At 35.8% G+C, this 15,962-nt stretch overlaps 1 protein-coding gene across 6 annotated transcripts in view; it reads left to right on the top strand.

The window, feature by feature from the left end:
* The window catches only part of LOC131427834 (lachesin-like), a 268,707-nt gene extending 256,348 nt beyond the window's left edge, over positions 1-12,359 (top strand). For all 6 annotated transcript variants that reach the window (XM_058591374.1, XM_058591376.1, XM_058591373.1 and 3 more), the window contains exon 11: positions 2,356-12,359. In XM_058591374.1, coding sequence (XP_058447357.1) covers positions 2,356-2,441 — 86 coding nt within the window. In that variant the 3' untranslated portion in view covers positions 2,442-12,359. The remainder of the gene's footprint in view (positions 1-2,355) is intronic.
* Positions 12,360-15,962: the final 3,603 nt, after the last annotated feature.

Below are 15,962 nucleotides of genomic sequence, written 5' to 3'. Positions count from 1 at the left end.
AAAAAATGTTGAGCACTTAAAATCAAAAAACCAGAGGCGTCCCACCGAGGGAACGCTGAAATGTTCGGAATTGGAGGCAGTACAACTGTGCCCGAAGAAAGGAAGGGAGTGATCGTAAAAGTGGTCCAATTGACAGTAGAATGACCAGAGAAGCTTTCTTTGCATAACGTTGATATTGTTATAGATGAAGGAAAAAAGAGTTTTTTTTTGGAACTCATAGGCTTATAGAGAACTTATAGAGTTTTGAACTTTTTAACTTATAGACTCCTAACTTTAATAATGCAATGATTTAAATCATGTATAGCTGCATCGACAATTCCACATTGGTTCACATTGCTTTCGATAAGAGATCTGTATCCTAGTCGATTAGTTCTAAGGTGGTAGAATATATAACTAATTGTGTTATTCATTGCTTAATTTGAAATCCTGGATGTTATTGATCGATGATCTGAATCAAAGTCTTCTACAACTGGATCGATTGTAGAAGGATTTTTCATAAAAGATAAATTAGTTGGGCGATCTGGAAATAAAACTGGCTAAAAACCGGCGGAGAGTTCATCATAAAGAACTTGTACTTTCTAATTATTTCTCTGATTACTCCACGAGAGATGCTTAGCATTAAGAATTCTATTAAAAAAAAATAGATCGATACAGGGTGCTCCATCTTTTATGTCGGTATGTAAAAATTCAATAACTTTGCGAAAAAAAAACCGATTTCTGGTGAAAAGAGAAGATGTTTGGATATGGGATACCGGTCGTGAGGCGGCTAGGATTTAGACCATGTTTGGTGTACGCTTTACCATACCCAGTCGTGTGTTAGAGCTGTGTCTATCACAAGGCTTAGGGTGGCGAAACGGTAGCGCGTATGCACGGAATGCATAAGAACGCTGGTTCGAGTCCTGTCTCTGAGCGCATCTTTTTTCCAAAAATCATCTTTTGCTCATCAATTACCATTTAAAGCATCTCGGGTTTTATAGTGTTGATTTCAGCACGAATGTTTCCCTTGAGCTCGTCAATAGTTTGAGGCTGGTTGGTGTAAACCTTGCTTTACAGATAACTCCACAGAAAGAAGTCTGGGAGATAATCCCACTAAAAGAAGTGACTACCGCGATATTTTTTCCGATATGCACGGAACGACTGTTTTCGATGTAAAGTGTCACTATTTCAGCGCGTTATTTCGGGGGATTCATAGCAAAATTGTACTGGATTGACGTTTCCAAAAAAATATCTGATGCAATTGCTCGGTTGGTAAATGTGAAAGTTATTCAGCGTTCACATACCGACATAAAAGAAGGAATACCCTGTATCTTGTGCTTTTTTGCAGCTATCATTTGATTTAATTTCTCATCAACGCATTAAGATTGTAAACATGCTGCATTTCAAAAATTGGATGACATGACGGATGTACCTATTGTTCATTACAACGCTTATCTAATTCCTCGATGCTGAGCTTGTAGAAGGGCTTGTCTTTCGTCTCAGAATAAGCTCCGTATTCAGACATTTCTACTTGATACGAGTATGTTTTTAGATCAACGAATAGCCAGTAGTCATTTAGGACCAGATTTTGACTATACGATGAATGAGGAAGCAATTCGAAATGTGTTTCGTTCAATTTAACCATCGTTGCCATCGACTTGTAAATCGGTCCATTGGCTTTGTGAAACAGTGGATTTTTCTTCGACTATGTAGATGCAAAGATGCAAAGAAGCTATTGAATGTTTTTCCTTTCTCAAGATATTCGATAAAGATTATACCAGGTGCATTGTGGCTTTGGTTGGTGATTGACCGGCTGCAGTCCACTTAGATGATAATCGTTTTGATTCCGGAGTGAAATGATGGATCCATGTTTCATCCATTGTCACATATCAACGCAAAAAAATCTGATTTATTGCTTATAAACATGGCTAAATACTACTCTGAATCATGAACAAGCTGTTGTTTTTTATCAACCGTGAGTAAATGCGGCACACACGCAATTTCAATTTACGATTATAAATGACAAATTTGAGGACTTTTTTTAATGTTTCCTGGAGTAACCACCTCAATTGAACGACCCAAACGATCACCATCATCCGTGTATGTACGGCCACGTTTAACTTCAGTAAACAAAAATCTTTACTTATAACTTAAAAGCAGTCCTACGCAGATTCCGCAGTCTTTGACTTCAACTACTCCTAGTTTTTAAATTAATTTTCAATTCATTTGGTTCGTCACCAAAAAAAGACATCAACTATTTTCACCCAATACACTGACAACAAAAATACAATAAGATGTTTCTATAGCTAAAAACCATTGAAAATAACTTTTTCCATTAATATGTTACAGCACAGTATTAACAGACCTTTCTTCCCTCAGGCACTTCACAAATTATACGCAACATTCTGTCCAGTATCGTGAGCTCAACAATACTAGTTTCATTGGTAAGGTTCACCATTAACTAAACATACGAGCATCCACTATAGAGAAACAAGGGTCCTATAAAAGTTGTCTGTAATCAACACAACAAAAAGGTTAGTAGCTAGATGAAAATAGCAAAAACATAACAAACACTTGTGCACTATTGCAACGGCACCTATGAAGTGACAGAAATAAACATTAAACTATAGTTGAGACATGAATAACTGAAAGCAGGGTTTAAACATATATATACTAAATCACTAGGATTATGCAACCAATTACTAGTAAGCATTTAGTACCATGTTTGATTAACAATAAGGAATAAAACTGCAGACTGGCATTGTTTTGCAGTCAAAACGCTTCTATGTAAAACACAAATTACCACAACGTAATAAAAACCAATTATCGCGCATACATTATAATGCCATCATTCACGGGCACAGTTTCAGTAGTAAAAGCCCCGAACAGATTGATGAATATGTTGGAAGCGAAGAAAAAACTACCGGCACAGAAAAAAAAACACAGCACCGCATTGTAAACATTTTCCACGAGCCAGCAAAAATAGATAATTCGATTTCCCTTCCCATACCTTCCGGAGTTGTAGCAAATTTTAATTGTTTCATGCAACTTCGAAGAATCGCTTTAAAGTCGTCCAAATAGGATTTAAATTTTGTTGGCTCAACAACTGCCGGAACAGCGACTACGGTGCTTATGTGAGCGGCTGCATATGCGGCCAGAAAACGAAAAACAACACCGCTTCTGTTCGGTTCAATTTCATGGAAATCGATTACAGGATTACAGGCTGACCTAACATTTTCGATTTGCCTTGTACTCATCAATTTTGAAATCGGCTTACTAGGTGATAGGAGGCAAAATGATGGTTTTAATTTGACATCCGATAAAAAAAACAAAGATGGTTCGTGTCTAGTGCGATATATGATGTTCAGTTCAACCGTTCAATATCCCGAATGAGTGATCGCCATGCACAAAATTAATGAAAGAAAAAAACTTAATAATGGAACATATAATGTAATCAGTTGAAATAGGTTGCACACAGAAAAATTAGAAAATATGAGCTTAAGTGTTTGTTTGGTACATTATAACAAATGTGTAACTTCAGGGGTGTTCAATGCGGTAAAACGAGTTGTTTGATAATTTTAAATAACAAACTAGTGGAAACATGGAAAAAGCACATGGCTCAATTTGTAAGAATAACTGTTAAACTGTAGCTGTGCATGGAAAATATATTGCTTACTATTGGAAACGGTGCCAACTCATACTTAAATATGTGTCAAATGTTCGCCATAAATTTATCATACAGGACATCTCAGTTTTATATAACTATATTGACAACATGAAATGTTATTCTTTCCGCCAAAGTCGAACACTACCAAATTGGCGCCCCTGATGTTCGCAAACAAAAAACATATCAAATCATGTGTCCTCCAGCGATCAATCCAATTACATATTATAATACGACCAATACCACTGTGTCAACTGTCAAATAAGCCGAAACGAAAATCAATTCCGAGCTTAGGTATTCTTATATTATTTATGTTGTAAATAAAATGTGAATTTTGAAACTAGCAAGCAAACACAACTATTCGAAAGATAGGATTTATTTTTAAATACTCACTGCTCTCGAATTGTGTAACTAAGTTAGTTTTGATTTCAAAGGATGTGCAATGTTTGAATTGAAGTCCACCGATATTCTTTTTAAATTTTTCGATGGGGGAGGCAGAGTTGTAAGTGATTGTTTTTTCAACAATCTTAATTTTTTGTCGAGGATTGTTTGGATTGAACGCTCCGGATATCCATTGAGCTTTCCAATTTCGAAAATAAAGTTTTTCTCTTTTATTGCAGCATCTCTCTTAAGGGGTAAGGTCAGCATTCTGTGAATCATATGGTGGAAAGCTGCCATTTTGTGTTGGTGGGAATGATTAGAAGTATTTGATATGACCCGATCTGTGTTGGTTGGCTTCCTGTAGGTATATCTCGAAATTTAAGGTTTTTGCCTCTCTGACAATGAGGATATCTAAGAAAGGTAAACTGTTGTCTTTCTCCTTCTCATAGGTGAATTTAATGTTTTTATGTAAGTTATTAATCATTTGTAAGAAAGTTGATAAATCATTGCGTTTGATGATACAGAATATATCATCAACGTAATTCCACCAGCTAGGTAATAATCCCTGGTTTTTCAAAAGTTCTTCAAGATTTGCCATAAACAATTCGCATAAAAACGGGGAGAGCGGGTTACCCATTGGTGCCCCTTGTAACTGTTTATACAATCCGCCTCTGAATTTGAAGTAATTTACATCCATACAAAGCCGAGTTAGGTTCAGATATGACCTTACTTTGCTTTTCCATAAACTGTTACTATGTTGTTGAAGTAACCAATCTTCTAATAGATTGATTGAGTCTTTCACCGGGACACTTGGGAATAAGGCGGATACATCGAATGATACCATTATTTCGTCTTCTTCGATTTCAACAGAATTTTGAAGTTGAGTCGTAAATTCTTGTGTGTTGGGGACTGATCTACTGAAAAAATTTTTTGCCATAGAATGGAATTTTTTTACTAGCCATTTGGCGATTTTTTGGGTACGGGCTCCCACTGAAGAAATAATTTCTCTTATTTCGTTACCAGGTTTGTGAACCTTTGGTAGTCCTTTGATTTTGGGTAAAGAAGGGTTAGGAACTTTGAGGTAATTGAGGTTGATATCGAAGTTTGGATTACATTCAAGAAGAGTTTTATCTATTTTTTTGATAATTTCAGGAAGGGAGTCGGTTCTTTGTTTCCTATAAGGACCATCATTAATTTTTTGGGTTATCAAGTTGTCATAATCTTGTTTGTCCATAATAACTACTTTATTTCCCTTGTCAGCCTTTACATAAAAAACAGGCTTTTCTCGCAATTGTTTCACTAGTTATTTTTCATCTATGGTTTGCTGATTATTCAAAGAAGTACGGGTATAGCGTGATGGGTAAGTCGATGCCCTTTCACGCAGCCCACCTGGGTTCGATTCCCAACCCCGCACATAGGGTCAGAAAATTTTTCTGGCCCGAAGAGGCGAATGACCTTAAGGTTAAAACCTCTATAATCGAAACAAAAAAAAAAGAAGTACTTTTAATGACGTCAGCTACGATAGTTCTGGCGTCATTAATTCGAGGAAAGGAAAGATCACAGTTATTTAAACCTGTTTCTTTATCTATAATAACTTGTTCGATATTAATTTTGAAGAAATTGCATAATTTAAACCAAGATTTAGAAGATTCGTTTGTTCATTGGTAAAATTTTGCGATGAACGATTTACAAGGAAATCCTCCAAAAATTGTACTGGAGGTTTTGGGGGGCGGTCTGGAAAAATTTTGGAACGTAACTTTTCGAATTTCTTATGAAGAAGAATTCGTTTGCGTTCGGATTCGCAATGTTCTGCAATTGTTACTTTGTTTAGAAAAGTTTCGATGCCTTGGGGATATTGTTTCGCTAGTTTCAAGTGAAGGTTATAGCATTCCAAAGTTTTTACGCTCTGAATGCTATACAATTTTTTAACCTTCTCTTTCAAAATTTCGTGTTGAATTTTAATTAGAATTTTTCTAGAAAAAGATCTCCCACCCTTTATTTTACAGCATGTGGGAATTAATCCAAATCTACTGCATTTTTTTAAAAACGCAATATCATTGGATATTCCCACAATTTTCTTTCTTAACTTAATAAACCTGTTTGGCTCACTTGGCTTGGTAACCATTGTCAGAAAGCTCAATCGATCTTCGAAATCTCGTGAGGCAATGAGGAATTCGCAGCCTATGCGAATACGGTTCGAGCAATAGCAGTATTTGCAAATGGCACGGACTTATTCATTTAGAAATGATGGTTTGATCTATCGTTTTCAGAAGATTTCAATGTATAAAACAAAAACATTGTAAGAAGTTTGGAAGTAACCTTTTCGATCGCATTGAACTTTATTTTATTCCGAATTACAGAATGATCAGCACTAGAGCCAAGTTCAACAAATGATCATGTAGGATAACGGAGATATTCTGGCCACTAATAAATGTTCTGTTCTAGTGCATCGATTCTTGAATAATAAAAGACTTTCATAAACATATTAGATACATATCAACCAAAAATATTCCCGTTGCCCTGTTTTTTAAACAGCAAAAAGCTTAGTTTGCGAAGTTTTTTATTCCTATCGCCCAAGAAGAAGATTAAATCACTATATGTTCCCATGATTTTTTTCGTAATTTTTAGCGATTCAAAACTGGTTTCGTATGATTGTTTTGTTTGATAAGAATCTACGAATTAGATCAAAGTTTTCACTTGAAGATACCGCAATGATGCTAGCACAATTCAGTATCTGCTCAAATACGCCCAGAGAGTAAGCCAGAGCAACATTAATAAAAAATCGATTAAACACCCTTATTTTGCACTAAATTTCTGTTTGAATAAGGCGTATTGACTTTTCGATCAATTCTGCTAGCATTATTAGGAATAGATTTGAGAATAAGAGCGATTATTTTCGTTTAGAAAAGTTTCTGGTATTCGAAAGTCTCTTTATCGTTAATTGCGAAACTCGGTATGGTATAAGTAGATCTGATAACACTCCTTTAGTGAATTTTAAATACTACGAATATTTTCTGAATAAGGGCCGTCGAGTACTCTGATTGGTTCCTCATACGAATTTAAATCCATGTTGGACTTGAAAAACACAGCAGTTTGGCTTCAAGAACCGTGCGAAACCGCACGATCACCAAACGAATGGTATTCTGTAGAGATGGTAGAGCTGCTCAGTAGCAGAACAACTTTCGTTGTTAAAAATATTTATAATAAAAATGATTTCCTCTTTCAACTGTTGTGAAAATATTAAGGTAAATATATGTAACTGCGCTAACGGTAGCTGTTATTTTAAAAATAACAGTTTTTCAGGCTGAGTTGCCAGTTTCATACATTGTTCGAGTAATATTGTTTTGACATTACGAGTTACTGAGGGGTAGTTAAATTTGCGATACAGTTTTTAATAGCGAGTGGCAGGTCGTGTCGTCGGTATAGTGCTGAAAAGGTTAAAAAACAGGTGTTACAACCAAAACTTGCTCAAAGAATATTTGTAAATCGGTAAACTTTTTATAAAAGAGTAATCTTCCTTTTTCAAGCTAATTTCATATATAATAATTAAAGAATACTCACTCGATCTTCTTTTTCAACGAATGCAATTCGATATTACTTTGTGAACTTTGACTGAACGAAGTCTCTAAGAATCTTTTTGTAAGTCGACAGTCTAATTTAATGCACGGTTTCAGACGACACTCTTTGAAACAGCTTCCTTGCTACAGTTCGGTGTACTGCTCCACGGTGTTCTAAATGTACAAATCCATGTGCAGGAGTGTTCTAGTTCTAGATGCATAATTTATGTCAGTTTTAAAATTTAAATCTAGAAATTATAACGCAATAAACTGGCAGCCCCAGCAGCGTTTTATCAGTGTTTCAAATATAGAAAAAAATAGAACGGGAGCGTATACCAGTTTTAAATTTGTCAGAAGAACTGTTCGAATAAATAAAACTAAAACGGCTTGCTGCGGATACGTTTGTTTCAGTTTCATTTATATTGACCACCCACAGGAATCTTGCAGCTGCTGAATTTGCTCTTAACGGCTAAGAGAAGGCATTTTTCAACATTTTTTACTACAAATAATAAATTTCGATATTCATTTCCAAAGCCAACATTTTTTTTTACCTTTTCTTGAGAATTCCTCATACCAAAACCAACTACGGTGACAACTTTCTCTACCATGTATCGCTTATTTAATGATTACTCGAATGTGTTCGATTTTTACTTATCACACAACACTATCAAACTTTTGCGTATAAGGCATAAACTTTAGTTAAGAGTTAGTTATAGTTACCCATATTGTAGAATAAGTGTTTAGAATCAATTGTACCTACTTGCAAAAATGATGAGGTTTTGTGCCAGCGGATTCCCTTTGAAAGAATAATTGACAAGATGATATGTTGTGCACAAGTACGTCTGTATTATAAGATATCTTATGCTGCATGCAGTGCTTATTGCCTTTTGCCTTTCTCTATAGAAAAGTAATGAGATTGCTAGAAAAGCCGACTTTTTCAAACGGAGTCTCGGAGACCCATAGCATTGTATACCATTGGACTCAGCTCGATTAACTCTGCAAATATCTGCGTGTGTAGGAATGCATGTGTATGTGCAGGCACGAACTTTATTACTGCTCAATTTTCTCGAAGATGACTGAAGCGAGTTTAACAAACGTAGGTTCGTTTCAAAAATATTATTGGGTTATTGCTCAAGTTTGAAGATTAAATCCAGAGATATAATGGTAGAATTGACGAAACCCGTTGTTTTTTTACCGCTCAACTTTCTTAGAAATAGCTTATAGGATTTCAACTTAGGCCCGTTTTGCAGTTACTTTTGGACCATTGATCAAGTTCGAAGATCAAGTAACTTCCGTTTCAAGACGTATAATGGTATAGGTAGCCTAACTCGTTATTTTATTACCACTCAATTTTTTCAAAGATCCGAACTTCTGAACCGATTTCAACAAGCTTAGGTTGCCACTTTTGGTTCCGGAGATATATTGGTATAGGTGGCGTAACCGATATAACGCGTTGTATTTTTCTACCGTTCAAGTTAAATTTTCTCACAGTTGGCTAAACCAAAAGGTTTGGTTTGAGAAATGTTGTCGAATATGTAACATAAACGCTGAAGCATGTGACGTCAAAAATGATCCCAATTTAGTGTCTGAAATTAATCTAATAAAAAGGCAAAACATATTTCAATGAGGCTGTTTCGATGAAAGAGAAAGGTATTATCACACCACCACCTCGTTAAGTTTTTTTTTGTAAATTCGCATGCAATACACTCTGAAATTATCAAACTGGACGCAAATTACGCTATTTGTTTTATTTAGCTGCAACAAATGCATCAGTTTTTATCGAGATGCACTAGATCCTTAAGGTCTGAGGCCAGTAGGTCGCGTAAAACCACGTGGCTCGCTGTGCGTATTACATTTCTGTCCATGCTCTCTCGCAAATGTGCAAAATGACTCTCGATGTGGCCTCGAAGTTTTTTATATTTTCGGTTACAAGTTTGACTACATCACATAAAATCCAAGAATGCTACCGCTTGTTCGGCAGCCTTTTTGAGCTGATTTTATTTATCTCTCATGTTTCGTTACGTTACCAGGGATCTAAAATGGCGCCGCCATAGAAATCGGCTTTCCTTCACAAAAATAACTTTCACTTCATTTTTATCGCGACAACATATATGTTTTTATGCACTAATCGCATCTAAATTAAATTATCTAGACATTGTCAGGATAGATTTTTGATCCATGCTTTTGAAGGCGAGATATTCAATGAAGAAGTTGAAAGTTGCCGTTTTCAGCTATGAAATTCTTCCTTCAGAAAAAAGACTTTCCCGACCGCTAAAGTCAATGAATCATTCTGAATTTTCACAGAATAATCTAAAACTAATTTTCTAAGAGATTGTCAGTTGGGTTTTTTTATATTCGTCACCGTTTCTGAAAAAATCAGATTTGAAGCGTGAAAATAGCCCTCTAAAACGCCCAAAAACACACTGCACAGTGGTCCGAAATGGGAAATTAGAGTGACAAAAATATTTTCACTATTGAATATTAGTTTTTTGTAGTTGGTGTCTTCACAAAAGTTGTTTGTAATCAAAAGATGCTCCCTTAATGAAAAAAGTTACTAGGGTGGTCCTTATTAAAATTGAAATCTAAAATCTAACTTTCTTAATAGAACTCAAAAATGATTTCGTTGTACAATAGAGTTGTAGAAAATTTTATTTTTAGCAACTTTGCCTAAAAAAGCACCTCTCTAGCTTTTCATTTGATCAAGTTACATAAATTTTCCCCAGTAAAAGTAGGGTGGCTCCAGAAAAATCACTTTTTTGTTCTAACTTTTTTGTGAAACGTTCTATGGAAGTTGTTTTCAGAAGAATTGTTGAACTAATTATTGCGCACAATTTTGCTGAATCAAACTTTTTCATATGAGCTACCAGTTTTTGTGTGTCTTATTTCTCGAAAGACAATGTATGGAACATTTGTAGAACTAATTTGATACTTTTATTATTTTGCTGAAAAAAGTATGTTGATACGTTAAGGCGTTTAAGAGCTATGCAATATTTTTGAGTTTTTTGAAGGTATTTTTAAAACTAATTTAAATAAGTTAAAAAAATAACACCCTTAAAATTTTCTCTTCAATTTTTACTTGTAATATGACCTGTCAGGAACCGCATAGGATACATTTTTATCGATCTGACATCTAATGAATATTGATATTTGAAGGTTTACTAGTTTTTGATGAAAAAACAATCATAACTTTTCACTGGTAGCTCATATGAAAGGCTTGGTTGAGCAAAATTGTACGCAATGATTAGTTCAATAACTCTTCTGAAGACAACTTTTCGGTGGAACGTTTCACAAAAAAGTTAGAATAAAAAAGTGATTTTTCAGTAGCCACCCTACTTTTACAGGCGAAAATTTATGTAACTCGATCAAATGAAGAGCTAGAGAGGTGCTTTTTTCAACAAAGTTGCTCACAATAAAATTTCCTACAACTTTATTTTAAAACAAAATCATTTTTAAGTTCAATTAAGAAAGTTAGATTTCAGATTTCAATCTAAATTAGAACCACCCTAGTAACTTTTTTCATCAAAAGGAGCGCCATTTGATTACAAATAACTTTTGTGAAAACACCAACTACAAAAAACTAATATTTAATAGTGAAAACATTTTTGTCACGCTAATTTCTCGTTTTGGACCATAGTGCGCTGGCCTCAGCCCTTAAGCATTTACGATGTGTTTGGTAACGATGGTCGAGGCGAGCCCGTTCGAAGTCAATAGCCCCTTTGTTACGGTGGTGACAGTTAATTTGGTCACATTCTACAAAGTCAGCTTTACGTGCGAGTAGTTCAGATATTAGCGATACGCGAGCAAAATTTCGATTTCCACCACTAATGCGAAAATATCAGATGTAAACTTCTTAAATGAACCACGATTAGATGAGATAATTAAGACAAGTTGAAGTTCATAAATTATCTGACCGTAAGAAACCGAAACCGATTATTAGAAAACTCGACAAAGTAGCAGAGTAGATGTTCAGGAATATTCGTACTTTGTGCCTGGACGAAGGATTGGATTGTTGACAATGAAAGAGAAAAATTATCCAGAATGCCGAAGCCATCTGAAAGACGGAAAAATTTATCGTCACCCTGGATTGATCCTTGTAAGCTGGTGAAGTATGATTGAATTATTACCATTACTTTCTAGACACTCCGGCATCGTTTCGTAAGGAACAAACTCGTTTTCCGACTACCGATCGATAACCCAAGCAACCCGAAGTTCCACAATTACTTAAAATATTTACTTTCTTGCTGTTCAAAGTACACTCTTCCAGAACTTGAAAGTACAGAACAAGTTCCATGTGAACTTTTTCGCTACATAGAAGCTGAACAATGTATTCTAGAAACCGCTTAGAAGTTCGTTCGGTTGCGTCGCGCGAATTTTCAAGTGTGAACAATTACTTAAGAAATGGGCTGCCTAAAATACGGCAATTTCGGTTAGTTGGGAATGTTTTCAATACAGCTCGGTTAGACTTTACTGTTGGGTGGATTGATTTCCACATCCTTGTCAACGGAATCCACCTTAGTGGCAGCTTATCAAATCAACACAGGACTTTTATGAGACCTAATGCACTACCACCAAAATATCCCTCAATTGTAGTGACAGCTAGCCAAATCTCTCCAAATTATCATTTCTATTCCATATATCTAAAAATTCGTGTCTATCAATTCGAGAGCAGTTTACGACTTCTAATCTTTAATCAAGCCCAACAATTTTTTTTCGCAAATTAATCTTAAGCAAATCTACTACAACTTTCCAAATGAGGTCATAATAAAATGAGATTAGTAGAAACTGCTACTGCTTATAGTGAAAGAAACTGAATCAAATATTCAGTACATGAAATGCTTGGGCTCATTTGACAGAAAGGTGGAATAAAAATGGATAAAATTGTTACGGTCAATCTGGAACGCGACAACATTGCTGACCAATTTCAGTGAGTACGAAGAACGGAAAACTCAATTGTGCCAAAAGGATATCGATAGTATGCATAGTGTAAATTAACATTGACAATTAGCAAGTAGATGATTTATTCGTGGAGTGGTCTCAAGTTCCATAGGAAGAAAATATAACTGAAATGACAGACTGAGTTTGTCGAACTATGTACTCATTTTTAGAATATTGACACTTCTCTATAACAAACAGGTAATCATGAAATAAATATACATATAAAATGGAGTACACTGCATAACACAGATAAAACTATAAAAGTTAGGTACTATTTACAAGTAACCAATTATAGCAGCAAAGTCACAATTACAAAGAGAATACGGTATATGCCAAATCGTAAACATAATATGCTATTTAAGTTTCAAAATTGAAAACTGTAAACATTGTAAAGAAAGTCCTGTGTTATTGTATTATTAAAACAGTAATAAAAGTATATAAAAAACGCTTGAAGTATAAATTGAAAACTTATATCTCATCCGAAAATAATCCGCCGACGGTAGCCTCTCTTCCCTCATTACCAATAGCGAATGCGCGGCATGTGAGAAGCACTCCAAAACCGTTATATTTAACTTCATACAAAAGTTTGAATGAAAAAAAATAGAATGCTCAAACAACCGGCAACAAGCAACAAACTTTTCAATTCATTCCCATTCTGTTATTATGCCACAGCATAGTAACACAATATAGCTCTTTACCTCGCCCATTTGAAGGAGGCATCCACGCACGAAGCCGGCAGGCAAGCATAATTCCAACGCGTCATAATCATCTTATTCACTCATCGGTCTACATACCGACATCCTTTTCCGTATCCTTTTCCCCACCCGAACTCCTACCTGTTGTAACCGGAAAACTCTTCACGTTGATTGTGATTGTAAGCACCGCAGCCAACGACTCCCTAAGCGGCATGATTAAATGTATGATTTTCCTTCTTCACAGAAGAGGGCTGCACGCCGTCGTCGACGCTGCGAAACCGTCGCCCTCGGGTTCGGCAGGGAACAAATACATCGCAAAAGTTTACCAAGTCCTTCCATGTGCAAGACGAGATCTGTTTGCTCGACGAACCGGGGGCACCTGGCACAATCGCACGAATTACCGATTGTGTCGCGAGAAATCCATTCTTCTGCCGATGGAACGAGCATCATTTCCGAATGCGAATGCGAATCAGGATAAAACCGTTATCGGAGCGGAAACTTTCTTCCAGTGTTACAGGAATTGATGCCAAATCAGACGATTGTTCACAACTTTTGCGGTGCAATCAAACAGTTTCTATTGAACATTTTTTTCAATATTTTGAGAACGTTTTACTATTACTTAATAGTAACCAGATAACCTAAAAAAATGACGGTGAAATCATCGAAAAATCACAAGGTAAGATGAATAATATTAGCGGTTCCGGATTCTGAGCAGATTGCAGATTTTCAAATAACTCTATATACGCTAGTAGTTAATCTATTCCAGGTTATTGACTCAATTGTGCATTCGAATGGCAAATCTGACTCGCAACTGTCTGCTAAGTGACGATAGTTTGCGAAGTAATAAAATACGTATATCTCTGGAAATACTTCTTCAACGCGTGAGATATGTCGTAGACTCGTATGTCTGTTCATTGTGTAGAATATATTTTTGGTGACTTCTTTCGACGCTAAACTCGATTTAAAAGCTTGTAGTCGAAATGCAGATCTGTCAGTGAGAAAACTGAATATAAATAAAAATTTTACTTCAGTGTATTTATTGAATTACGAGGCGCTCGAGAACTCGTGTTTTTCTTGTATATTTGTTTGTATGTTGATGGATTGCTAAATATTCAAACATCCTAGTAGTAGTTTTTCCTATCCATAAACGATCTTCCATAAGAAATTTTCCTGACTTTTCTTGTTTCCTTACAGTGAAATAAAAAAAATTGACCAGTTATCCTAGCGTTTCTTAGAGAACCTCCTCAGTTTCCAAAGCAATGTCCTCAGATAGGAGAAATTTTATTTTACTGTTGCATTCATTAGTCTTTCTCTAATCTGTATTTCCCGTGGGATGCCTATAAAAATCCAAATACAGCCAATTAAATGTCTGCAAAAACGGTTACTATCAATCATCAGTAAAGCACACAAATTTTTAATTGTTTTGACATGATTTTACGTCTTCCCATTAGGTTCAAGCTTCTCAGTTGTAGTGATATGTAGGAAATAATAGCAACATTGTACCAAATGACTGCCATCCTCCACACCCCCGAACTCTGATAAATGGTGATTTTTTTGCTGATATTGTCAAACTTGTTCAGTTCGGTCTATAATTTAATCATGAATTGCCGCATCTGGAGTGAAGACCAACCAGCAGCATTAGAAGAGCTACCAGTGCATCCCAAAAAGGTCACTGTTTGGTGTGGATTATGCGCCGGTGATATTATTCGAGAAAAACCGACCGACATGTTGAAGAGAGCGTGTCAAAGTTGTACCTTGCACATGGGCCATCTAAAGCGGAACAGCGGCCAACATTCGCATGAAATTATCTTCAAACATTAAATTATATTGATCGTTCTATCGATTCCAATGAAGATTTTCAATCAATTTTCTCAATTTTTTGTGTTTTTTAATCAAATAGGAGGCATACAATTCTTTTACAAAAACCGTATCTCGTGGACCATTTGTCCTTGACTGCAAATGTTTTATATGTCAATTTTCTCGTGAGGATTGTCATGGTGAACGATTTGCTGTCAGTATCGACACGTGAATCGCTGGATTTCGTAGGTCACCAGCGATCTACAAGAGCACTTTCCGTCGTAATCGATGGTCACATAAGAGGGCATTAGTTTTGTCAAGCGCATGCGTAAAACACGCACAGTATTCCAAACACCGAAAAAAAATTCTTCCGTCTTCCCCCCTCGATGGAGAGAATAGCTTCTAATTGAGATATTTCGAAAAAACTTATAACAGTAACTCTCACGATGTTTCTTCCCACAACAACAACGCCGAACTAATGGACAAGGGAACCTCGAAACGGATAACAACGAGATCCAACAAAAAAACTCTTTATTCAATAAAATGTATAATCAGTTACGATCAGCTAACCAGCAAATGAGTTGGATTAAAAATATTTTCAAAACATAAGCGTTAGAGAACACCCGTGTGTGTTGCTACTTCGTTACTGATCAGGACCAATTGAAGTTGCAAAAAGGTTAAAAAACATACTTGGGAATAACATGTTGATTTTCTATGTGCACACTCCATTACCAACGCCGACCACGCAAACGAAAAGCAAATCTACTTGGAAAGGGAAGGATTGTTAGTTCGCTGCATGCTGCTATTAGAAACCGAGGAATCCCTATGCATTTCCACATGCATCACAGGAAGGGGTGGTTTGTTAGTGAATTTTCTAATAATATTATCATGTGTTATTTGGTTTTAATTGCCGCATAATGTCTACTATATCGATTTTGATTGGTTCTTTTCGGCAAG

The sequence above is a fragment of the Malaya genurostris genome, chromosome 2 (assembly GCF_030247185.1).
Source record: "Malaya genurostris strain Urasoe2022 chromosome 2, Malgen_1.1, whole genome shotgun sequence".
NCBI lineage: Eukaryota > Metazoa > Arthropoda > Insecta > Diptera > Culicidae > Malaya > Malaya genurostris.
This window is presented reverse-complemented; position numbering and strand designations above follow the sequence as displayed.